Source organism: Nipponia nippon, unplaced genomic scaffold, assembly GCF_047370975.1.
Source record: "Nipponia nippon isolate SJK-2023a ecotype South Korea unplaced genomic scaffold, ASM4737097v1 scaffold_5, whole genome shotgun sequence".
Taxonomy (NCBI): domain Eukaryota; kingdom Metazoa; phylum Chordata; class Aves; order Pelecaniformes; family Threskiornithidae; genus Nipponia; species Nipponia nippon.
The window spans coordinates 12,683,899-12,707,573 of record NW_028262369.1 but is presented as its reverse complement, the minus strand read 5'-3'; the positions used below and the strand labels follow the sequence as shown (position 1 = coordinate 12,707,573).

The 23,675-nt window shown below is 47.2% G+C and overlaps 1 protein-coding gene across 3 annotated transcripts in view; it reads left to right on the top strand.

Moving 5' to 3' along the window:
- Window positions 1-18,498, top strand: part of INTS1 (integrator complex subunit 1) — a 29,424-nt gene extending 10,926 nt beyond the window's left edge. Inside the window, exons 21-47 of one of the 3 annotated variants that reach the window (XM_087734755.1) lie at window positions 79-228; window positions 807-986; window positions 1,177-1,281; window positions 2,228-2,395; window positions 2,760-2,871; window positions 3,331-3,489; window positions 4,693-4,839; window positions 5,249-5,347; window positions 5,723-5,847; window positions 6,511-6,765; window positions 7,476-7,635; window positions 8,257-8,397; window positions 8,805-8,985; window positions 9,069-9,192; window positions 9,731-9,849; window positions 10,909-10,996; window positions 11,633-11,859; window positions 12,764-12,887; window positions 13,363-13,496; window positions 13,896-14,088; window positions 14,352-14,479; window positions 14,955-15,067; window positions 15,645-15,758; window positions 16,657-16,727; window positions 17,264-17,355; window positions 17,472-17,581; window positions 17,996-18,498. In XM_087734755.1, coding sequence (XP_087590881.1) covers window positions 79-228; window positions 807-986; window positions 1,177-1,281; window positions 2,228-2,395; window positions 2,760-2,871; window positions 3,331-3,489; window positions 4,693-4,839; window positions 5,249-5,347; window positions 5,723-5,847; window positions 6,511-6,765; window positions 7,476-7,635; window positions 8,257-8,397; window positions 8,805-8,985; window positions 9,069-9,192; window positions 9,731-9,849; window positions 10,909-10,996; window positions 11,633-11,859; window positions 12,764-12,887; window positions 13,363-13,496; window positions 13,896-14,088; window positions 14,352-14,479; window positions 14,955-15,067; window positions 15,645-15,758; window positions 16,657-16,727; window positions 17,264-17,355; window positions 17,472-17,581; window positions 17,996-18,111 — 3,735 coding nt within the window. In that variant the 3' untranslated portion in view covers window positions 18,112-18,498. Of the gene's footprint in view, window positions 1-78; window positions 229-806; window positions 987-1,176; window positions 1,282-2,227; window positions 2,396-2,759; window positions 2,872-3,327; window positions 3,490-4,692; window positions 4,840-5,248; window positions 5,348-5,722; window positions 5,848-6,510; window positions 6,766-7,475; window positions 7,636-8,256; window positions 8,398-8,804; window positions 8,986-9,068; window positions 9,193-9,730; window positions 9,850-10,908; window positions 10,997-11,632; window positions 11,860-12,763; window positions 12,888-13,362; window positions 13,497-13,895; window positions 14,089-14,351; window positions 14,480-14,954; window positions 15,068-15,644; window positions 15,759-16,656; window positions 16,728-17,263; window positions 17,356-17,471; window positions 17,582-17,995 lie in introns of all 3 variants that reach the window. The other 2 variants (XM_087734754.1, XM_087734756.1) reach the window with 2 other exon arrangements.
- Window positions 18,499-23,675: the final 5,177 nt, after the last annotated feature.

Below are 23,675 nucleotides of genomic sequence, written 5' to 3'. Positions count from 1 at the left end.
TCGAGATCAGTTCTGTTATCTACTTTCTGTGCATCCTGGATTTGACTTCATTGGAAAGGCCAACTTCTTGCTCCACAGAGACAACAGAAACAAAGGCAGTTGCTTGGACGATTGCAAGACTTGCTGTTGGGTCCCAAAGCAGATGAACAGACAACCTGCGAGGTGCTTGACTATTTCCTACGACGCCTGAGTTCCTCCCAGGTGGCCTCACGGGTCTTGGCCATGAAGGTGAGCAGAATGAAAATCTTCTTGACTAGGGTTTGTCAGAAGCTGAGGGCAGAGTCCTAGATTCTCATGAGTCCAGAGGCAGCACAGTGAAATTATTTCATGTCATCCTTCTTCAGTAACTTGTCTCAATCTCCAAACCCCACCAAATGCACTTCTCCCTGCTGCTCAGAAGCCTTCTTTGTTCAACAGACAAGCATTACTTTTCTTAAGATAGAGTTGGATTTTGCTGTTTCCTGTGAAGTTCAGGTGTAGACTCAGCAGATCATATGCTACATGGAGTAATTGGCAGCAGCTGTTGTCTGTGGGGAATGTAAATGAGTGAGTGCCTGGTGCTCTAGAGCATAGTCAAGGCAAGCAGAATTGCAAAGAGCTCAAAAAGATTATGCCTACAGAGGACTGAAATGGCAAGCAAGGTAGCTGTCAAGCAAACATATTCTATGAGAGATGAAACCTGTTGTGTCATGCATTTGGATCGTTTCATGGTGTTTGAAGCTTGTTTCTATTATATTCACTACTATGAAACTAGTGGTCCAGCTGTGGCTTCAAATGCCACAGCTGTGTCCATGTGACTTCTGCAGGGCTTGTCCTTGGTGCTGTCAGAAGGGGGACTGCGTGATGGAGAGGAGAAAGATCACCCCATGGAAGAAGACTCTGGCGATTCTGAACTGCTGCAGGGATATCAGTGGCTGCTGAGAGACCTCCCGAGGCTGCCGCTGTTTGACAGTGTTAGAGCAACAACAGCTCTTGCCTTGCAACAGGTAGGTTTTAGTTGCTGGAAGGGATAAGTGACTAGCTCATTCTTTGTCCTACTCACGCTAAAACAAATCTGAGCAAACTGCATGTGGGTGCGATATTGACATGTTTTATATGCTTGCAGAAGAATTTTTCTTATGCTGGTGCTTTTTTTCATTAAATCCTGATTTCTCATGAGAGGAATTCTCATTCTAGGCCATCCACATGGAGACAGATCCCCAGACCATCAGTGCTTACCTGGTGTACCTTTCCCAGCATGCCCCAGTGGAGGAGCAGGGACAGCACAATGACCTCGCTCTGGTGAGACGCCAGGTTGCTAGGGCAGAGGGATTGCACAGGGCAGGGGGGAGACCTGGCATGTCTGAGGATAGTGGTAGGCATGTGACTTGCTGTACCAGCACGATGAGGTTCCTGGGAGCATGTGAATCTGATAACTGTGTGTTTGCGTTTCTGCATATGTGTTGGAAGGCAATCTTTGTCTTCTGTTTCATATCATGAAATGATATCAGAGCAATAGGTTCCAGTCTAGCAGCCCTTCTCAGATGGTATGGGGAATGCAAGAGTGGGTAGTGATTTGAAGGAAATCCCACCACCTGGTAGTGTTTGACAAGTAGGCAGGTGCTAAACCTGCAGTCACATATAACAGGGGAGAGAATGGGAAGTCAGGAACCTTAATGGTGGGATACGCACTCTCCTATAACCAAAATTGGATTTCTGATAATTTTTTTTAAAAGGTTTTGGTGATATTTTTTTTTATGTTTGGCTTTTATACAATGATTTTTTTTTTTCATTGTTCTATCTCTGGGTTCTTTTTTTATTGCTTTTAAGTCCATTGAACGACATCCTTCATAACAGTCTTTTGGAGATTGATGCATGGATCTAGAGCTCATGTGTTCTTTCTGCCTGCATAGATCTATTTAGATACGTGGAGAATGTTAAATGATAAGCGTCAGTAGATCTGTTTCTTCAGAGAAATGCAGATTTTTGCTAGGTAAATGCTCACTTTGTAATGGGATGTATCAGAATGCAGCTGTGCTACAACTGGAGATACTGTAAGGTATCACAAGGTGCATGCAAAGCACTGGCGTTTTCCCTGTTGTGATGGTTCTACTCTCGACTCTACATGTTGATCTCCAGAGTGGTGTTAACTGGGCTGATGATGGAAACTGGAGTATGTGATGCAATGAAGCAGGAGGACCTGGCCGTTTTGTTCAGTAAAGACCTCATGGATATTTTCCCCTTGCAGGATGTAGCCCGACTCATAGTGGAACGCTCTACCATCATGTCTCACCTCTTCTCTAAGCTCTCGTACTGTGCTGAATCAGATGCAGTGCTTGTTGCTCTTCTCTCCATCTTTTCTCGCTACATCAAGCGCATGCGCCAGAGTAAGGAGGGCGAGGAAGTGTACAGCTGGGTGAGTGCCTCCCTGCCTTTCTTAAGCAGGTAGAAGAAACTGGATAAGTTAACAAAAGAGAAGCCCATTGTGGGTTACTGAGTATGAAGAAACCGTGTCTGGTTCAAGAATTCCCTGATCTGAAAATAATCGTAGGTCGGCATAATATCAGAGCCAAGTGTATGTGTACATAAAAAGCTTTTTTAACTTTTCCTTGGGTATCTTTTGTGGCCACTGTTGGAGATACTGGGCTAGGTGGGACTTTGGTCTGACCAAATTTGTCCATTCTCATGTTCTCCTATCATCTGCATCTCACATATCTCGTTCTCCTTTCTCTCCCCACTTTTGTTCATCCTGTTTTTTTTTTTTTTCTGCCTTTTTCCAGTCAGAGTCCCAGGATCAGGTGTTCCTTCGTTGGACTAGTGGGGAAACAGCCACTATGCACATCCTTGTGGTTCATGCCATGGTTATTCTCCTGACACTGGGACCACCTCAAGGTTAGTGAAGTGTGCTCAGATTTATTCAAGGCGTCATGGACAATACAGAGAGCCTTTTCTCTGTCTGCTGTCTCCTAACAGGTCAGGCTGGTGTTAATCCTTCTACTCACAGACTTGTCCCTTGCAATATTTGTTTGTAGCTGTAAGATCTATCAGAATATTGCTGCACAGAGTGAAGGATTTGCAGGCTTATTTTTTTGCCTTCTGCAGGCAGCAGGAAGTATTAAAATGATGGTCTGTCCCTCCCTGCTAAACAAGAAGGACTCAGAGACTTACTGTAGTGTGAGAACTGGGCACTCAGATATGTAGTTCACATTTCCACTTGATAGTGTTTATTTCCAAGTTGTTTCTGACCTTTGAATAGGAAAGTGTTCTGGTGTATTGATTTGTATAGAAAAGGGTAGGGTGTTGTAAGTGCTTATGAACATGGGAGATAACTTTGTATCCACTCTTAAGCAGGGGATGGTGATTTTTGTACTCTACTGGATATATGGTTCCCAGAGAAAAAACCCCTTCCTACTGCTTTTCTGGTTGACACCTCAGAGGAGGCTCTGCTGCTCCCGGACTGGCTAAAGCTGCGTATGATCCGCTCTGAGGTCCCGCGTCTTGTGGATGCAGGTGAGCCTGTGGGGTGTTTTTTGGTGTTTCAGACCCTCCTAAAAGGAAAGGGAGAGGCTTACCTGTTCTGGTCCTCTCTGTGCCCCGCCATCCTACCTCGATGCCTTTGGGTGGGGCCATCAGTCACTGCAGACGCTGCAGCTGAGGAGGGAGCTTGGATTTAGAAAGCAGTGTGTCTCTGGATTTTGTGATAATCGCAATCTAAATGTACAATAGATTCTTTTCTACGTCCCTTAGGGCTGTCAAACAGATGTACAGAATATGAGGTGGTTCTGGGCAGCAAATGTTATGGGATGTCCCAGGGTGATTCCCTACTCAGCTATGATGTGTATGTAGTTCATGTACCAAGGGTTTGAGAACAGATACAACCTTGTGAACCATCAGACCCCACAGGTTAATTCCCACAGCATTAAGAGAGAAACCCGGTGAAAGCTGAGACTGAAGAGGAGGTCAGCGCCTTTGGTAGAGCTCCTTACTGCAGTGTGGAAGGAGTTCCTCCTACTCTGATCCAAGTGCTGAATCTTGCTGGCTTTTATAGGCAGTGACTATTACTTTTGAAGTAGGGGAGAGAATCTGTATAACTATTGCACTTTCTGTGTATTTTAAAGGAATTGGGGGACTTTGAATTGGGTCCCATCTTTGTTACAACAATTCAGATTGAATTAAGCTACACAGTCACCAGACAACAGGCACAGCACTGCTTCCATAGGACATGGTGTGCTTGCAGTGTGGAGAGCTGTGTCTGAAGGATGTAAGCTATACCTGTAGTTACTTTTGTCCTTGCATGGCTCATCAATGCTCTTTTTCTTCTTGGTATTCAGAGCTTTCGTCTCTTTCTTACTAATTAAATGACAGCTCTCTATAGCCAGTGATTGAATTATTCAATAATTCCTGCCTGCAGCCATCAACAGATAGGGTGGAAGTTATTTTTTTAATACAAATTATTGGGTTTCTGAGGTTTTGATCAAATTAAACAGAAGATCAAATTAGCTAGTGAGTGAATTAACTGGAAGATGCAATAAGAAGGCAATGATTTGGAGAGCAAAGAAAACATAGTAGGCAGCTGTCAGACTCCTGGCTTTGGGCTCTCTGCAGCCCTGTCATTAACGTGTCACTGTTGATCCAGCCAAAAGCACAAAGATCAGGTAATAAAGATGACCTTCTCTGAGCAATTCAGAGGTCTGAGGACTCTCTGTATTTCAGCCCTGCAGGACCTGGAGCCACAGCAGCTGCTTCTCTTTGTTCAGTCCTTTGGAATCCCAGTTTCCAGCATGAGCAAACTTCTGCAGTACCTGGATCAGGCAGTATCCCACGATCCACAGACGCTAGAGCAGAACATCATGGACAAGAGTAAGAGCTTCGTATGAGGCTGACTACGCATTTTACTTTTTCTTGAACAGTTTTCACGAGTATCTCCTGTGACTTCCTTGGAAAAATCCAAACTAGTTCAGCAAACTCTGTGCACAGCCTGCTTTGACAGCCTGTTGTCACTGTAGACACCTCCCTAAGAGCTTGTCTGGATGGCCCTTGGCTGTATTTCCTGCAGTAGAGAAGGATTTTCTGGATTGGATTGTACAGAGTCTAGAAAGTAATTTGGAGGCTAACTTTTAAAAGAAACAAGGCTTAAAAGCATCATGTTTACAAAGTCCATGGGAACAGCAAATTCCGTTCACTGTGGGAGCTGTACAAACAGCAACCGTTTCTGTCCTGCTTTACTAAAGAGGAAGAGATGATGATGTGTTCATATCTTCTTTTTCAGACTACATGGCTCACCTTGTGGAGGTTCAACATGAGAGAGGAGCGACAGGAGGCCAGACTTTCCACTCCCTGCTCACTGCATCCTTACCAGCCCGCCGAGGTACTGCTTGGGATAGCCTAAACTTCTGAATATCAAAGTCGTCTTCCAAACTTCCTTCCTCTGTTGCTGTTGAGAGGGACAGGAAGAGCTGTCTTCAAAAGGGGTTGTGTTGCAATATATCAGCAAGCAACAGTTAGACACCTTGCTAGAGTTTTTCGCTCCTGGTGAAGGGAGAAATTCCAATATTCCTAGAGTTTACTACAATGAGTTGTTCTGAGTGATATGGAAAAATAGGTTTTGCTTGGCCTCAAGAGAAAAGCTACTGAATTGCTTGGTAGTTAGAGACTGTAAAGTTGAATGTGATCCAGTGTTAGGACTCCAGATGTTAGCTACCATAATGGCATTTTTCTTTCGTTTCTTTTATTCCTCTTGCAGACAGTGCTGAGACTGCAAGGTCAAAATCTAGTCCCGAGAACTCTCAAGGCCAGAGCCGAATCCGGGCCTTAAGCCAGGTCCGGGTTCTGGGCCCAGAAGATGATCTAGCAGGCATCTTTCTGCAGGTACTGGTATAATCTCTAGCTGATCAGCTACTTCCCTGCAGAAGCTTTACAAAACCAGTTTCTCTTGTACTTGCATCTTCTGACCCCTGCCTCCTGCAACGTTTGAGGCAATGAGGCCGTGCCATTACAGCCTGGTGGAATTGACATTGGAAGGATTTTTTTCTTGTAGTTTGAACATGATGAGGCTTTTGATCATGCCTAATACTGTCAGTGCCTAATAGCATGTTACTGTCTCTGCACCTTGTTTGTTCTGTGTATAGTGCCTTTCCTCTCAGCAGCGGATGGAGGATTTGTGAAATGCTCGCAGGGCCTTGGTGGCAAAGCTGTGTGTAAACAGCATTTGTACTCTGGCTTGTCTGCTTGCAGAGCCTCCCTCTCTCCATTGATCCAGAAGGAGCCTACAGGGAATTAATTGGCCAAGTTGGTTGCCTGTGTTTTGGTAATACGGTGATTCCCCCACGGTGTCAATATTGATAGTCACGTTGGGGTGTCATAGATGCTGCCAGGCGCTAAAATATTGAAAAAGCTCTATGAGAAGGTTCCAGTTAGCCTACAATCAGTATGATTGTACAAGGTAAATCAGTCCCCTGCCTCAGGATGTTTATTGTATAGCAAGTCCTTTCGTTTGCTCTCATAAACATATTTCCTTCTGTATCCTACCAGCTTTTCCCACTAAATCCAGACCCACGATGGCAGAACTCAAACCTGCGCCCACTTGCCCTGGCGTTACAGCAGGCCCTGGGGCAGGAGCTGGCTCGCATCCGCCAGGGGAACACACAGGTGACCGGGATCACGGCACGACTTCTCCAGGCAGTAGCTGCACTGATGAACTCGCCACACAGTGGTGCGTTGGTGATGGCAATGCATCGCACCCACTTCATCTCCTGCCCACTGATGCGTCAGTTGTACCAGTATCAGGTGAGCAGTTCAAGATGAGAATCTTTGTAGCATTTAACAAAAAGGGGTAAGGAGGAAACAGAAAGTCTGCAGTGCATCTGCTCTGATGTGTGCAGACCGTCTACCTGTGTAATGCTGGAAATGGAGCCTGGGGAGCATGATACAGAGGGACTCAAGTTGCCTGGACGTAGGCTGGCCTGGATGCAGGCTGGCCACATTAGCCTAGCACTGCTGAGAATTGGGGCTTACATCCAGGGTTAGGTATACCCTACCTCGTCTTGTAACTGTGCAGTAACGCGGTGGCTTTGCGGCTGGGGGTCTCTGTTGGTTTTGTGATTTCTAGTCTGTGCTGTTTTGTAGCATGGTCATGTCTTGCAAGCCAGGATATTTGCAGACAACTTGAGCGCTGAAGTCTGTAATTCCTTAAAGAAATCTTCAGAGCAGGCTGCAAGTTATTCAATGAAATATCTCATTCCTTTCATCATGATGAAAGAAGGCACAAAGTTACCCCTAGTTATGCTGGGAGAGGTATTTTGTGTGTGTGACTGAGTCTTCTGCCTTGCATTTGTATACTAGAAGCTGCTGCCTTGATTTGGGTGAGCTACGGTCCAACAGATTAGGTGTGCACTATGTATTCCTGGCAGTACGTGCCACTATCTGCATCTTTCCTGCTATCTTTGTTGTATTCTTGAAGTGTGTATAAGCAAGTCTCTTTTTGCTGTTCTCTCCAGCGCTGCATGCCACAAGACACTGCCTTCTCCTCGCTCTTCTTCAAAGTCCTCATGCAGATGCTGCAGTGGTTGGAGAACCCTGCAGTGGAAGATGGTCCTCTGCGTGCTCAGCTGAAGGCCTTTGCTGTGCAGTACTCCTCAAGGCACAGGATCAGTGATGGTACTGGTATTGTGCAACTTATGGGACTCAGAGTGGGACAAGAAAGGGACAGAAACAAAACTGCACCCAGAGCAGAAAGTGGGTGGGCTGCCTTTTGGAGAGGTGTGTTTAGGAGTAGCAAAGAGAGGTTTTGTACTGTGCTATATAAACTCCATGAGGATGCAGACAAGCAATTTAGCTCTGGGGGTTTGCAGTAGACACCTGGTAGCATCTCACCAAGCACAGCAGATCTTTCAGGGAAAACTTCTAATTGCTCAGGCCAGGGATTCTGTGCTAGCTGTAGTCCTGAAAGATGAGCATGCAAGAATGCCTCTGGAACAAGGTCACATCATGACTTGTAGAGCTGTTTATCATCTTCCACCTGTTGGCAGGAGGAGTCTGTAACCAAGTGCTTAGGCGTGAAATGGGTTTGTGGTTATAGAGTTTTCTCTTAGCCACATGTCCCTGTAACATGCAGAAGAGCTGTCAAGGGTTTCGGTGGGAGTAAAATGGCAGTAGAGTGTAGTATGTTTGTATGTTTGAGTAGTTGTGCTCTGGAGCCACATGGGGCTTCTGTAGAAGGGAAGCCTGATGTGGGGGCTGGCTTGGCCCTGTGATGCCAACGCTGTGATTTCTTTGCAGTTCGAGGTGGCTTCTTGCACCTCACAGAAGCTCTGACTTTCCGTCGTGACCCTGACTTGATCAGCTCCACAGTACGTGCCATCATTGCAACCCTGAAATCAGGAGAGAAGTGTAACGTGGAGCCGGAGCTCATCAGCAAAGGTATGGCTGTCCTTCTGCTCTCCTTCCCTGTTGCAGCAGCAGTTGAACTGCCAGCCCAGCAAGGGAGTGCCTAGTGTGCAGGCTGTGGGAAGCTGCCTTCTGCCTGGATCAGAAAATATGAACTGATCTAAACTTGGTCCCATCTAGTATCAACTTCTTCCCTGCACTGGTATGTGGGTTTATAAACTGTGATCTGGGGCTGGGATTAAGTCTCTCGGCGAACTGTTGGTTTCCACTAACAAAATGAGAAATAGAAGCCTACTATCCCAGCTAAAAACAACTTCCCTCTTCCTTATTGACCCAGGCTGTCAGGAATGCCGGACTGGTTGCCTTCATGATATTCTTACAAGGTTCCATAGCTTTCACCACATCCTGAAGTTAGAGTGACATCTTTCTCCCTCTGCTAGTCCTTCAAGGTCTGATTGAAACTCAGTCTCCGTACTTGGAGGAACTCCTGACTGTCCTCTTCTCAGCTACTGTTGAGACAACTGCCAGGTTTCCTGCCATGAAACCAATTGCTGTGGTGAGCTCCTTGTTGCTCCAGGACAAAGAAGAAACACCAGTGAAGAAGGAGCTGGACAGTTGCAGGTGAGCCTACGCAATGATGGGAATTCACTGGTAGGCCTGGGTTCATGACATCACCACTCATACTGGCTTTGTTTTCTCCTCAGTACTGAAGCAGCTTGGCTAGGGCCGTCCTCTGGTCTTCTTAATGACTGGCTGGAGATGTTGGACCCAGAGGTGATCAGCAGCTGCCCTGATCTCCAGCAGAAGCTACTGTTCTCCTGGAACAAAGTAAGAGTTGTCGGATAGAGGGACTACTGTGCTGAAACCACCTTCCTGGGGTACTGACCTGCACCTGGAAACAGGGCAAGGGGTAGTTTTATGTTTTGCCACATGTTGCTATACCAGTTCCAAAGCAGTACAGGCTGACTAGGAGGGGGATTCTGGTGCATCCTTCTCAGTGCAAGGCTTATGTTTCATCTTATCTTTGTATTTCCTCAGCTGTGTTCTTTTCAGGACTTTGAAGTGCATTACAGACACAACATAGTCCCATAACAGCTCAGCCAGCTGTGTTTTCATTGGTATTTTTGCAGACAGATACATAGCTTGCCAGAAGTACTATGCTGAAGCTCAGACTAAAACTGAATTTCATGGCTGATGCCATGTTCTGTTAGAAAGTACTGCAGTTCAAATCCTAAATCCACGTGTTGTGTTCTGTGCTGTCTACTTGCCTGGATTGTCATCCTTCTGTAATATACATAGTATCTCCTATATCCACCTCGCAGCAAGGATCTGTTTATTACATCTCTTCCTTGTTTGGTCCTTTCAGGCAGGGTCCCAGGTGCCCTCCTTCCACCCTTATCTCTTGGCTCTGCTCACTCACCAGTCCAGCTGGACCACGCTGCACCAGTGCATCAGGCTTCTGCTTTGCAGAAACCGAGAGCAAAGGTGAGTCTTCTTTTTTGGGGCATTTTCAGTTGGGCGACTCATTGTGTCTGAGAGAGAACAAACAGAAGCTGAGAACAAGAGCTGCCATGTTCCACAGCGCATCTGCCAGGAGATGTAACCCAGCCAAAACCAGGCTTTGTAAGAAGGATGCTGATTTCAGTCATGCTGATTTGTGTACCTTGATATAAATATTTCCTGCTGTTTGATGGAAGCAGCACATAAAGACTTGGCTGTGTTCTAAACAGGAAGTGCTAATCACTGAGTAATCCATCTAGCATTGCCCTTGTTGATAATCTTTATGAACATGGGGTTTGAAAGATGGCTTGTTGAGCAAACTGACGGCAGTCTCTGTACCTGGGCAGGCTGTGATGGATCTTTTGGTTGTACTAAACTTCATTACCAGTCTTTCTCTAACCCCCTTCCTGGCATCAGGCTCCCAGTTCTGATCTCTGGAGCAGGCCTAGCTCTCAGCTTCTATACATTGCTCTCAAATACTGAAGTGCCACTGTAGTAGTATCTTGCTTAAACTTGTTACGCTTATGGACCAGGAAATGCTAACACCTGATAGTAGTAATTCAGGACATGACTAAACTAGCAATACTTCTAAAGCTGGCAGTATTTCAGTTTGCTTATTATTTTATTATTGGTCTCTTGCTCACTAACAATTTCATTAATTTCTGCAATCCAGGATAACAGCCAGGATAGGATGTTCTGTACACTGGGACAGTAGGATCACTGGTCTGATTGTACCAATTGTTTGTGTTGATGACCAACTTCTGGCCTTGTGGTGCAAGACTCCTTGTTGCTGCTACACTCTTGCTGAATGCTATTTGTTCGGCTCCATACCCTGTGCTGTGCTCATTGCAACAAATATTTAGTCATAATCTGGGAAGAGAACCAAACCCCTTCTTGGAACTTAATGGATCCTATTTTTACATTTGCAGATGTTTCTTTCTTCACAGTACTCATGATGTTTAGAGACATTACCATGTGTTTGTGTGCTGCTCGAGGGCTGCAGTGACTCTAGTTGCAAATCTGTCTTCTTTTGTCTTCTGGCAGGTTTGACCCAACTGCATCCTTGGATTTCTTGTGGGCCTGTATTCACATTCCTCGGATCTGGCAGGGAAGGGACCAAAGAACTCCTCAGGTAGTGGTTCAGTTCTTCCAGGATACCTCTCTGGATGGAGTGAGAGGCAATGCTTTCACAATGCCTGATTTTTCCACAGCCCAAGAGGTGGCTGGAGTGATACAGGTGCAGGATGCCAAGTTTGCTGCCTGTACCTCAGCTGGTTACTTAGCTGCTCTGCTGTGTTACATATTACAGTGGCAATTTTGAGTCCAAAAAGCTGATGTGAACACACGTAAGTTTATCCACTTGGCATTTCCTCTGCAGCTCCTGCAGCAGTTGCCACAATATCCATTAAACATCTAGGCACAGGGCTACGGTGGTGAGCAAGCTAAAACCCAGTGTGGGATAATTCCCATTTCACTGAGAAAAGGGGGTTGCATCTCTTCTCCACAGAGGAATTTCTTTGTTTTGGTGACTGAGTTACGGTTTCTGTCCCATTGCACGTGCTGAGTTGGAAGTAAATGAGTTCAGAAGTAGAAGAGGGGTAAAGAGATTTCATTTGGGGCTGTGATGCATGCTTTCAGAGCTCTAGATATGGGGCTGTTCTTTAGTCCTAAGAGATGTTCTATTCCAGTTGGGGAAAGTGTGACTAGGAGGAACTAAGGATCTAGGGATTCAGTTTGGATTAATTTTGGGTGTTCTCTTGCATTACAGAAGCGCCGTGAGGAATTTGTGCTCCACCTAAAGGCATCAGAATTGATCAGCATGGTGGAGCTGATCCTGGCTGAAGCAGAAACCAGATACCAGAACACAGAAGAGGCCTCCTGCACGCTGATCCAGTCTCGACTGCCTTTGTTGCTCAGTTGTTCTCATGGGGACCTTGAGAGCATCAAAAAAGTAACGGAGTATCTGACCAGCTGTATCCAGCAGTGGGGAAGCAGGTGGGGTTGCAAATGGGGAGCACTGTCTACTCTAATTGTAGTTACTTCTCATTTTAAGTGGTACTTGGACCAGGAAGGTGACTTTTAAAGTTACATTTCAAGGCCCTTTTGCTTTTAGGACTTCAGAACAAAATGCTTGCCATGTTTTTTGTGGGTTTTTTGGTTGGTTGGTTGGTTTTATGTTTGTTTGGCGTTTTTTTAAGTCAATGGTTATTTTTAATTACCAGTTCATAATGTGGGATTTCTTGTCTACTCATCCCTTGAATCACTGCTCATAATGCATCCTGCTTCTGCCCATTACGATTGCTCTCAAAGCTGAATGGAGACTAGACTGTTTCCTAACAGCTATGTTAGCAGTGTGGGAAGAACAGGAAAATAGTGTATTTGTGGCAGTGAAACAAACTGACCTAATCCTAACCTTGCTTATGGTGGTGTTAGAAAAGATACTGAGTAATCTCAGTTGCCATTGCACTGTACTGCCTCCCAGTGCAGACTATGCCAAGGATCTATGGAGGGCAGGTGTGTAGAGAACAGGCTGGCTAGTCTGAATAGTTGTGCTTCTGACTGCTCTTCCAATTGGGATGGGGATGACCATGAGTACCATGTGCAAGAACTCTTCACTGGAGATGTAAGCAGAGCTTTCTTGTCCTGTGCCCCTTCGTAACTGCAGTTTTCTAACTCCAGGTGGCCCAGTGATGGATCCTCATAGACTGTGGATAGATCTCTGTAGATTGTGAATGATTTGAGTAGTTCAAAAGAAGCAAAGACTGAAAAAACACTGCTGCTCTTTTACATGGTCTGTTTGCCGTACACAGGAAGGCTGTTACTAATCTGATGGGCCTGGTATGTTTGCTGATTGAACTAACATAGTAACCAGTGGCTGACCTCTCCCTTTTCCCTTTAGCTCTGTGGGAAAATGCTGCCAGGACCTTCTGCTTCAGATATACCTTCAACTGCCCGAGCTCCTTGTGCCTATGCCTGAGATGCTTCTCACCAGTGAAGGAGCCAGAGACAGCAGCACTTGCAAGGTAAAATTAGAGGCATAGGAAAGCCCCTTTCCAGTTGTGCACCCAGAGTGGATGCTACCTTGATGACAAGTCTAAAAGGAGAGGACTGGCAAAAGCATCCTGGGTCACTTTGGTTTCTTTACCTCGCTCTTCTGTTGCCCCTTCCCTGCCTGCATTCAGGAGCAGAGAGTTCAGGTATGGTTTATTTTCCAGCGTCCTTCTATAAAATAGTATAAGCTCCAGAAGCTCGTGTGTGCCAAAGGCTTCTGTAAAGCACAAGTGGGCAGGCGTCTGATCCTGCTTTGATGTCTGTAGCGACTGTGGACTTCAGATCCTGTGCCAGCTGGAATGTTGCATCTGCTCGCAGATTCCACCTGAAAATAATTTCTGTTAACCCCCTCTGTAGCTGGAAAGGAATTAGGAAACACTGCTGAAGAGCCAGGGGCTTGATTGTGCTTTAAACTTCTTAACTGTTTACTCATTACTTTTCTTCTAGCTCGATGCCCTGGTTCACAGATTCATTAACCTCCTCGCAGACACCAGTGACTCCAAGTCATCAGAAAGCCGTGTGTGGGATGCCAATATGGCTTGCAGGAAGCTAGCTGTGGCTCATCCCATCCTACTTCTTAGGTACCACTCTCCCCTTTCACCCTCTGTGTGGCTGACCTTCATTGAAAAGCATCCACCCTTGTCCTAGAAGGGCAACAAACTTGCAGCAATCGTGACGATTGTGACAGAATCCACATTCATGTACAAAAGTCAAGAGAAAGGGCAGCAAAGTCATATTTCTTCTAATGAGGCAGCACCTCATTTGGCTCCTTGTCTGTCTGGAAACAGTCCTTTTGGAGCTGGAGACTAGAGAACAGAATATGGGTGGGAAATGGGGCTTGCTGATTCTATGGATACAGAGATCAAATCCAGAGCCCTGGGAGAGGATAAGGGACGCTTCCTTTCAGGAACTGAGGTGTAACAACATGTAATTTTCTAGGAAGAGGCTAGATCTGGCTTTTCTTCTGTTTGGCGTTTCAGGCACTTGCCAATGATAGCAGCACTGCTGCACGGCCGTGTTCACCTCAATTTCCAGGAGTTCAGGCAGCAGAACCACTTGACCTTCTTCATCCACGTCCTGGGGATCCTGGAGCTGCTCCAGCCACAGGTCTTCCAGAACGAGCACCAGGTGGCACTATGGGACTGTCTCCTATCCTTCATCCGTCTGCTGCTGGTAGGAAAGTCTCTGCTCCCCCTCCATGCGCGGGCTGCTAGCCACTAGATGGAGAAGCTCATAACGCAGGGCCAGCCCAGCTTTCTCCCATTTGAAAGAAAAACCTTCATATACCTAAGAACAAAAAAGTGTATCAAGTACATTGGAGAGCTTAAAGAGGAGGCAGGAGATCAAGAGGCTACTCCCTGGTCCCCAGAGGTGCAGGATGGAGCAGTGCACCACTGCTTTTTTTGTTAACTCTCATCTTCTTGATCCTTTTTCAGAACTACAGAAAATCCTCACGGCACCTGGCTGCCTTCATCAGCAAGTTTGTTCAGTTTATCCACAAGTACATCACGTGCAATGCCCAGGCAGCTGTCTCCTTCTTGCAGAAGCACTCGGATCCACTCCAGTAAGCTTCCTTACTGAAAAGCCCATGGTTAGCTCGTGCAAAGCTTGCGCAGTCAGACAGAAGACAGCAAGAGGATGTGACAAAATAGCTATTAATATGGCACTTTTTCACACTTAGCTCCCTTAAGTCTCTATTGAGATGAGCAGCATATCCCTTGTTGTAAGTAAAAACTGATCCCAAGGAAGTCAGATGATGATTTCAACTCACATAATGGCCTACATGTTCTACTGAGGCATTGTAGTGCCCTGCAGTCATTTCCAGAGGGCCAGCAGGAGAGTCTTTTCCCTGAGTGATGGCTGCAGGGTTTGACCTGCAGCCATGGGGGAAAATGCATTTGAGTTACAGTTACGATGAAAGGAAAAATCTTGTTTCTGCTTCCGAGAAGCTATTTTTTTTTAGTGTACATATATATGCTGTTACTTGTCCTCATGACCTTATTGCTATTGACAGCTAAACATGCCATCTCTTCCCACAGTGACCTATCATCAGACAACAGTGACCTGGCCATGCTGAAGTCCCTCCTGGCTGGGCTGAGTCTGCCTAGTAAGAGTGGCATCTTGGACAGGGGCTCTGATGAAGAGAAGGATGGTGAGTCTGCGTGGGGGGAAGAGTTATCCCAGCTGGTGAACCTGCAATATGTTTTGGAGCACAGATGCTTTTATGGGCTGTATGCTGTGCTCGTACTTCTCGTAACAGTCCTGTGAAAGGGTATTTAGAGTGGAGAATGGCACTTGTATACTCAGCAATTTGGAACCAATATCTGGGATGGGTTAATTTGTTTTCCTCTCAGTGATATCACTACTGCAGCAGAAAAACAGTTTTTAACATGGGCGAGTTTCACTGTTGTGGATTTTGCCTTCCTCAGCCACACTTAAGGATTGACCTGTCAAGAGACCCTAAGGGTGCATCCACTTCTCCACTGTTTTCTTTACAACTTGCATGGGAAAGCTTGCACAGCTCAAGAAGGTTTCTTCTCTTTGCATCAGCTGAGGGGTACCAGAAGGTGCAGTGAGGCTAGAGACAGTTTGAGAGCCAGGAATTGTATTGCAGTATTGCTGGTTGGCTCATGATACACCACTATACTGGTAGCAAATACTGGACCTGTCTCCCTGTTAAAAGTACATAGTCAGGAGTCACCTGTTCTCTCTCTCTCTCTCCTCCACAGATGAAGCAGCAGCTGGCTCTCTCCCCCTTGTGAGCGTGTCTCTCTTCACTCCTCTCACGCCAGCTGAAATGGCCCCATATATGAAGAGGCTCTCTAGAGGCCAGACGGTTGAGGGTAAGTGAGGAACTGCAGAGTAGTACAAAGACACAGGGCAAATGCAGACAGATGCCAGCTGTGTTGCTTATCTGTCAGCTACAGGCTAGTTTCCTGTTTCAGTCTTGTGTTTCGAAGTCTCCAGCAGTTAGGATGTGGCTTTGTTTTGGATGAACTTGTCCCTAATCTTCTGTGATTCTGTGACAGAGGCTTCCTATGATGCTGTTATTACTTAGTTCTACAGTGCTGCAACTGCCTCTGCTTTGGGGCTGTTCAAAGATCTTGTAAGTGCTCTGGGAGATAGTATGAGTAATTCAAGGAGCGCTGCTGTTCATGTTGAGCCAGGTCTGGAGTGCTGATAGGAGTGCCATTTTTTAAATTATATAAAAATACCAAACTGATGAAAAGCAGGATTTTGTCAGAAATCCCCAAATGGCCTTCATGGAAGAAAATTGTGTTAATCTGGCATATGGGAACAACATGCTTCTTCTCCAAAGGTCTTCTGAAATCACAGGTGTCCAGACCTAAGTTGTGGTTCGGGGATGACAGTTTTCCTTCCACGCTAGAAACAGGGGGAAGAAATCCTGCCTGGACACTCTTTTTAATAAGAGGCTTTCTGTGAAGATCTTTCAGTTACAGAAGATGTTCTGGCATTGAAACCTCACACCCCACTCCACTCCTTCTCCTGTCTGAGGCATGACAGTGCTGGTGGCTTCTGCCTGGGCAGGTTGGGATGTGCTGATCTAGCACATCACCTACCTGTTCTCTTCCTTTTTGAGGAATGCCTTTATTACTCTAGCTCTGTGTGCAGGTGGGAAGACCTGACTGCTTGGGAGATTGTTCTGTAGGCAAAAAGAAAAAGATCCTTTGCTGGATCAGTGAATTTCAGTCACCCCTTTCAATCTGTGTCTTCCACCAGACATCCTGGAGGTGCTGACAGACATTGATGAGATGTCCAGACGGAGGCCAGAAATTCTCTCCTTTTTCGCTGTGAGTATTAGTGTCTCAGACTGCCACTGGAAGGAAAAGATTCTTTTCACCAGAGTCTGTGTTGCACAGCCAGCTTAAGTACTACCCTTCCTCTGCTTTTTGGGTGGTTGTTGCAGCATCTTAGGAGAAATTTATCTTCAGTTAGACCTTCTGACAGCAGGCGGTATTTACTTCCCTACTATCTTCTCTCCATTGCATCCTGGGTCTGCCATCATCCACTTCTCTTTATGTCAGAGGAAGAATTAACCCTCTGTCCTCTTCCCAGTATTGGGGCAAGGAGAGAGCAGAACAGCTCTGTCGAAAACACTGGAGCCTAGGGAAAACTCAGCTGTCCCACTGGAATAAGATTACAGAAGGGTACTTTGAAGTATTCAAAACCAGGATAATCCTTCTTACAGAGAGGGATTTCTTGGCTCAACCAGTACCTGCTGGATGTGTCTTGGGCTGGATTGGTGCTGGAGGGGTAGTAACGCAAGTCTGAGGAGTTTGCGCTCCCTGGATGGCCCTGTGATCCTAATTTATGCATCTTCTTTCAGACAAACCTACAGAAGCTGATGAGTTCATCAGAGGAGTCGTGCCGAAATCTGGCCTTTAGCCTGGCTTTGCGCTCCATTCAGAACAACCCCAGGTGAGGACCGCTGGAACTTAGTCTATCCCAAGTCACTGATGGGCACTGGCTGACCATCTTGCATGCCTGTTGATGGTGATCTGGACTGTACTGACACTATCATGTTTTACTCCCAGCATTGCTGCAGACTTCCTTCCCACCTTCATGTACTGCCTTGGCAGCCGAGACTTTGAGGTGGTGCAGACAGCACTGAGGAACCTGCCTGAATACACCCTCCTTTGCCAAGGTAAGTTAATATCTGCCACCTTTGGTGCATGCTTGGCCTCACAAAGGTCAAAGCTGGGCTCCTGTGCTGGGAGCAGCCTCCCTGGGAAGCTGCCAAGGGTCAGTGTTGCCTAGACCAGGCCATCAAACACGCAGGTGATCTACATCAATAGTAGCTTTGGTCTGAGTGTCACAGGGGAGATTTGTCATAGGGAGGCTTCCTTGAAGTAGATTCGCTCCTTGGGATTTTCTCGTGATCCCTCACGTGATCACATACCCACGGAGCTATTAGAGGGTGGATCGTGCCATGTTCTCATGGAAGGAGAGAATTTCTTGCGCAGCTGTGAATGTTCATCCTGGTGTTTGTTGCTGGATTGTTCGTGCTTGTATGTTGGAGCTCTTGGGTCAGTCCTCATGCTGTCTTTCCCTTTCACAGAGCACGCAGCAGTGTTACTGCACAGGGCCTTCCTGGTGGGGATGTACGGCCAGATCGACACCAGCTCTCAGATTTCAGAGGCCTTGAAGGTTCTGCACATGGAGGCCATGATATGAACATGTGGTTCTGGGAGCTCCACTTCCAGAGGAATTAATTTAACTGGACTCATCAGCTGCATTGAAGCCCTGTCAGAAGACAGTGTATTTCAGCCCATGTACTGGAAGATCAAAGAGGTGATGTAGCAGGCCAGACTGTGCTGGAAAAGGAGAGCGTGCTGACTGAAGATCAGAAAGGGGCAAGGTCTGGCTAAGGCGCCATTATTGTGAGAGAAAAATCTCGTGAACATTGTGCCAAACAGGGATCACTTCATGGGGTCTTGGGGCAGTGGCTGTCAATTTGTTGTTTGGGATTTTTGTCTCTCCAAGAAGGCAGAGCTGCTGGGAGAGCAGAAGGGAGTGCTGGCCCTTGCACTTGAAGTCTCTGCACTCTCTTGTGTTGGAGGGAACATGCAGGGGGAGAGACCACTTTGGTTTCTGGGGGTGGGTGGGGTTGGTTTTTCTTTTTTTAATTAAAATTCTCTTTGTTTCCATTGTGCCTTTCTCTGTTCCACGCTGCCTTGGGTGTAGCTAAACATCTCTCTCTCCCTGTTCTTCAACCTCTTGTTATTCTAGACAAAGCATGTCCGTCTCCATGGCCGAATGCTCAGAGCTATCTTGGGCTTTTACAGTATATGCAGGAAATGGAGGAGATTTAGAAGGGTCAATGGTGTATAATAGATGAGTTTGGTCAGCAGCAACTGCTGACAGGACAACTTTTAAGAGGTTCCTTAGAAAACTTTTCTTTAAAAACAAATAAAGCAAACTTCTTGTTAGATCTGCAAACATCCCAGCAGCTGGCCACTGTCGCAGTGGAGTCTTCGAACAAGCAGCTGGGTTTCCTCTTTGGGATCCGCCAGTTCCTCCCTGTGACTCTTCTGACCGCTGCTTTCTGGTCCTTATCTGCTGATAGGGGTGATGGCTTATTTGCCAGCTGTCATTTGAGGACAGACAAGGAGGCATCTTCCTTCCCTCTGCTCCAGAGAAATAACTGCCGCATATACTCATTCTCCAGTCTCACTTAATTCTAGTCACCAGTTCGCTTTCATGTCGTTTGTCTCTGTTCCTCTGGCACTCCACTTGTTAGTAGAGAATCTTTGTAGTATTCTAAAGACAAAGATCCTGGAGGAATTTTATAGATAGCTGTAAATAAGTCTGTATCTCCTTGCTGGTGGCAGGGACAGTTGTGACCTCATGGGTGGCTGGGTGGAGAAATATTGTCCATTCTTGCAAATGAGGAGCGCCACAGCTGAGCACTTTTGCTAATGTGTCAAAATATGAATGAGTGTCCGGCTGGCTTTGCAGGGAGAGGGAGGAGAAAAGGGAGAGCTCTAAACCTCCCATCAACTGTAAGTAGCCTTGCCTTTAAATAAAGAGATTAGAGCCATCACTTAAGGACGCAACATGCTCTTTTCCTCAGCAGCATCTGCTTCGCATCCGGAGCCACTACTGTGGCAATTAGCTACATATAAATTATGGGGAGGAACAGCTGAAGAAGATCAAGTCAGTGAAATGGTTTTCCTGAGGGGCTCGGTGACAGCAGGATTAATGCCTGTCTAAAGGGTTCCCGGTGAGATTACTGGCTCCTGTTACCTTAGTCCCTTGTCAGGCATCATTAAGGTACTGCTCAGTTTGTCAGAGCAGGGAGGTAGTTCTTTTGGTGCTGCTGTGGGCCCAGAGCAACTGGGAACTTGTGGGACTGGCTGGGAAAGGGATTTTCACAGGACTTTCAAACAAGGAGCAAGGAAAATGTCTCAAAACTGCTACCATGCGGAGACAGCAAGTCAAACAAAGTAGTGGTGCTTTGGTGAAGATCCTCCCTGCAGGCTGGGCTTTCCAGAAACCCCTCTCCAGGACAGTAACTAGGAACATTTATGGGCAAAACCAAATTGCGTGGTTGGCCCCCACTTCTACTCTCTCTGTTGGGCGACGCCTTCTGTGAGCAGACCAGTTCCAGAGACCTGGTTGGGAGGAGTTGGGGATGTTTGGATGTTGGCAGAACTTTTTAATGACCTCTCACAGCAGGACAGCCAGGCTTTGCAGAGCAGTGGGGAAAGAGATGTGTTTGAGAAGGTGGAAGGAGCATCTCTTTATCAGCAGCAGTAGAAATCATCTTTTGGGAGATCAGGAAACAAATTCAAAGGGAGGGAGAGTGGGTGGAAGTTATTCTGCAGAGCTGGGCCTTCCCATAGATCTCCCAATATAAAAAGCATCGTCTATGATTTGTTGATCTCTCTGCTGTTTGCTGTATTGAAGGTTCCCACCATCCTCTGCTTGGACCCAGTGGAGTTGAGCAGGTTTCCCTGGCTTGGAGCACGTCACTGAAAATGGATCAGGGCTGTGAACGGGGCTGTCAAGGGGCACCTGGCTGTGCAGACAGCTCCATCCCTCCTGTCCTGTCCCTGGCAGTCGTGACAGCTCTAGAACAGTTAGCGACGGCGTTACTGATGCCCTGACACTTGCCTGCCTTTTAATCGGTGCTCTGTAACTTTCATCTCCGCCTGGCTGAGCACCTTCTCTCCTCCCATCCCTGCTGAGCTGACAGTGTTATCCTTCACGGGTCTGCCGGGTGCCTCCTGGGGGCTGGGACCATCTCTGTCTTCAAGGAGAGCTGGCGCCTTGCTCAGAAGAGGAGTGGTGAGGAGGTTTGCAGGGTCGTTCCTGGCCAAGCCTGTGGGGCCCCCATGACTGACCCAGTGGAAATCATTGCTCCCGTCTGCATTCCAGACAACACATCCCAAAGTGGTGCAAAATCCCTGCTTAGACACTCCTCTACCGCGATCTGCTGTAGTCAAGAGCTTCCTAGGAAAGCCATAGGCTGCCAGGGCTGGTGTCTGAGGGAGTCCACATGGGGCTGGGGAACGTGCTCAACACCGGCTCGTGGGGAGGTATTTGTCTCCTCGGATACACTGGGAATTGCATCCCAGCTCTAGGGGAGGCACAATGGGGAAGGGAAAACTGGCTGCAGGCTTGTTTGGTGTCCTGTGGCTGCAGCCAGCTCAGGGCAGGGCTGCCACAACCCCTGTGCATCAGCTGGCAGCTGGCCCTGCTTTGGTGCCTGCATGGCGCTGGGCAGAGGTGGTAGAGGGCTGGGGAGCAAAGGGAGCCCAGGAGGAGCTGGGCAGTCCTGGAGCAGCCAAGGGGCTGCAGGGCCCTTTCCTGGGCAGGAATGCAGGAACAGCCCCATCCAGGCTGGGAACAGGCCCCAGCGTGCCTGCTGGGTGGAGGTGGTGGCGTGGTACAGGCAGGCTGCAGCGGGACAGCCGAGGCTTGGGAGGAGGGGGACGTGACACCTCCTGACGCATGTTGCAATGGCATTCACGTTGGGTCCTCTCAAAGCCCAGCTGCTTCCCCATGGAGATGACCAGGTCCCACCTCCATACCCTGCAAGCATCAGGGGATCACAAATCCCCTGCAAACACCAGGCACCTCTTGTGACGTTTTCCTACTGCAAATTATTTCTCTCTGCTGCGAAGAACAAATGTTTTCATGACCCGTGATCAAAACACCATGTTTTTATGACCCAGATGTGGCAGCCTTGAGAGGGAGATGGACATTTGTCCAGCATGCACGTTGTGGACCTTCGCTGCCTTGGCTGAACACAAGTGGGCATCTCTAACCTGACGGTACCCTGTTCCTGCCAGGCCCAGTGTGGCTGGGAGCGTGGCCCCTCATGTGTGCGGATGCCCCGGGGCAGGGGTGCAGCTGTTTGACCCAGCTCCAGGCAGGGCTGTGCATCCCAGGAACTGTGAGGGGTGTCCTGGAGCACCACGTGAGTTTGGCTGTGAGCAGGGTATGAGTAACCAGAGGGGTGCCTGCCTGATCCTGACTCAGTGGCAGCTGCCTCTGGGCTATGCTTGACGTTGGGGAACTGGAAGAGTCCCAGCACTGAGCTCAGAGGTAAACCTGCCCAAGCCAGTACATCAACAGCGGAAACGCAGGGAGAGGTGTACAGGTAACAGCCAACAAATGGGGTTTCATGGTTAAAGGCATTGACGTTTTGCCAGCAGTTAGAAAAGAGGAAAGGTAGAGAAAGAGAAGCCTCCCTTTGCAAGGAGCAGCATGCAAGAAATCTCGTGCAAAAAAGGGAGAGGAAAGCTCCACCTCCGTTACTTATCATCTGTGTGTAAATGTGGGCCGTGGAGTCTATTCCCGGGACTGTTCCCCGGCACCCTGCCATCCTCTTCCTCCAGCCAACCTCATCTGTGACCTCGGTCAGTGACAAACAATCCCGGCCCTGCCTGCCCTCGATGAACTTCCTTCTGGCCATGCCACGGTTCAGGACGGTATGATTCATGCTTAACTCGAGGAGTTGTTCACTAAAAGCTAAAAATGGTAAGACTTTTGTTACCTTTGGGTATGTTAAAGCCAGCCCCATACCAGCTAAGTAGCCTGGCTTATCTAGGGGTAGCATTTGCCTAAGGTGGACTGATTTTTAAACCTCTGCATTGCCTCTCCGTGTATTTAGATAATTTGGCCCTAAAGCACCAGAATATAGAGCTTGCATTTTCCCCTCCTTTTAAATTCAAGAGACCTTTATAATAATATATCTGCCTGTCCTGTGTAGCTGGTGATGTCTTGTCTTTGGCATTACCCTGTTGGCATGAACAGCAACTCTAACACAAGAAGATAGTGGGCAAAAGAACATCAAGACCCCCAGCAACAATTAAAAAATTCATTAAGCTACAATAGGTCAGTTATTGCTGGGTAATTATTAAGCTGTAAGAATTGCTAATTGTCTTATTAGCATTAAACAATTACGCAAATAAAGGAAAACATATCATAAGAGTAATAAAATTACCTTCCTTTCTCTCTCTCTCCCTCTTTTTTTTTTAAAAACAATAATGAGATTTAAAATCTAAAGTGATGCTTGTGGTTTTGCTCTCCAGGGTTTATTGGGAACATCTCTGGAGAGGAGTGAGACCTCTAAGGGGACTCAGCACAGGGTGAGTAGGATATCTTGAACCACATCTACCACAAGTCGTCTTGCAGGGCTTGTAGTGCCACCGCACCAGGCTGTCCCCCTGTTCTGCACCCACTGCAGCCACCCAGGCAGCAACACGGGGACATGCAGGTGCCGATGGCTTTGGAGGACCGTGCAGTGGTCACACTGCTAGGCCAGGACTGGAGAGAGAGAGTTTGAATTTTGTACTGTCATAGACTTCCTATGGGAGCCCCCGTTCTTCCCCAAATAAAGCACGTGGTGCTTCAGGTTTGGTCTGGGTGAAAACAAGGCAATTTGTAGTTTTTCACATCAATTCAGCACAAAAGTGGAAAGTTCTGGCCTTTGAAGTTATGCTATCTCAAGGACTTTATTACTATCAAGTTAGTAAACTGAGGTAAGAGCCAGCCTCTCTTCCGGGTGAGGTTCCAGCTGGATTTTGAAGGTCAGCAATAAGCCAAATGCTGAGCAAGTGCCCTTCTATTCCTGTGAAATGAGAACACGACCTCATTTTCCCCCACCGCCAGGAAAAGCAGACTTCACTTACTCACATCGCTTCACTTACTCATGTCCACAACGAGCTTGGAAGAGGCAAAGTGCTTCTTTGCTTCAGCACGTTAACGTTGTTAACGACTAACAAATA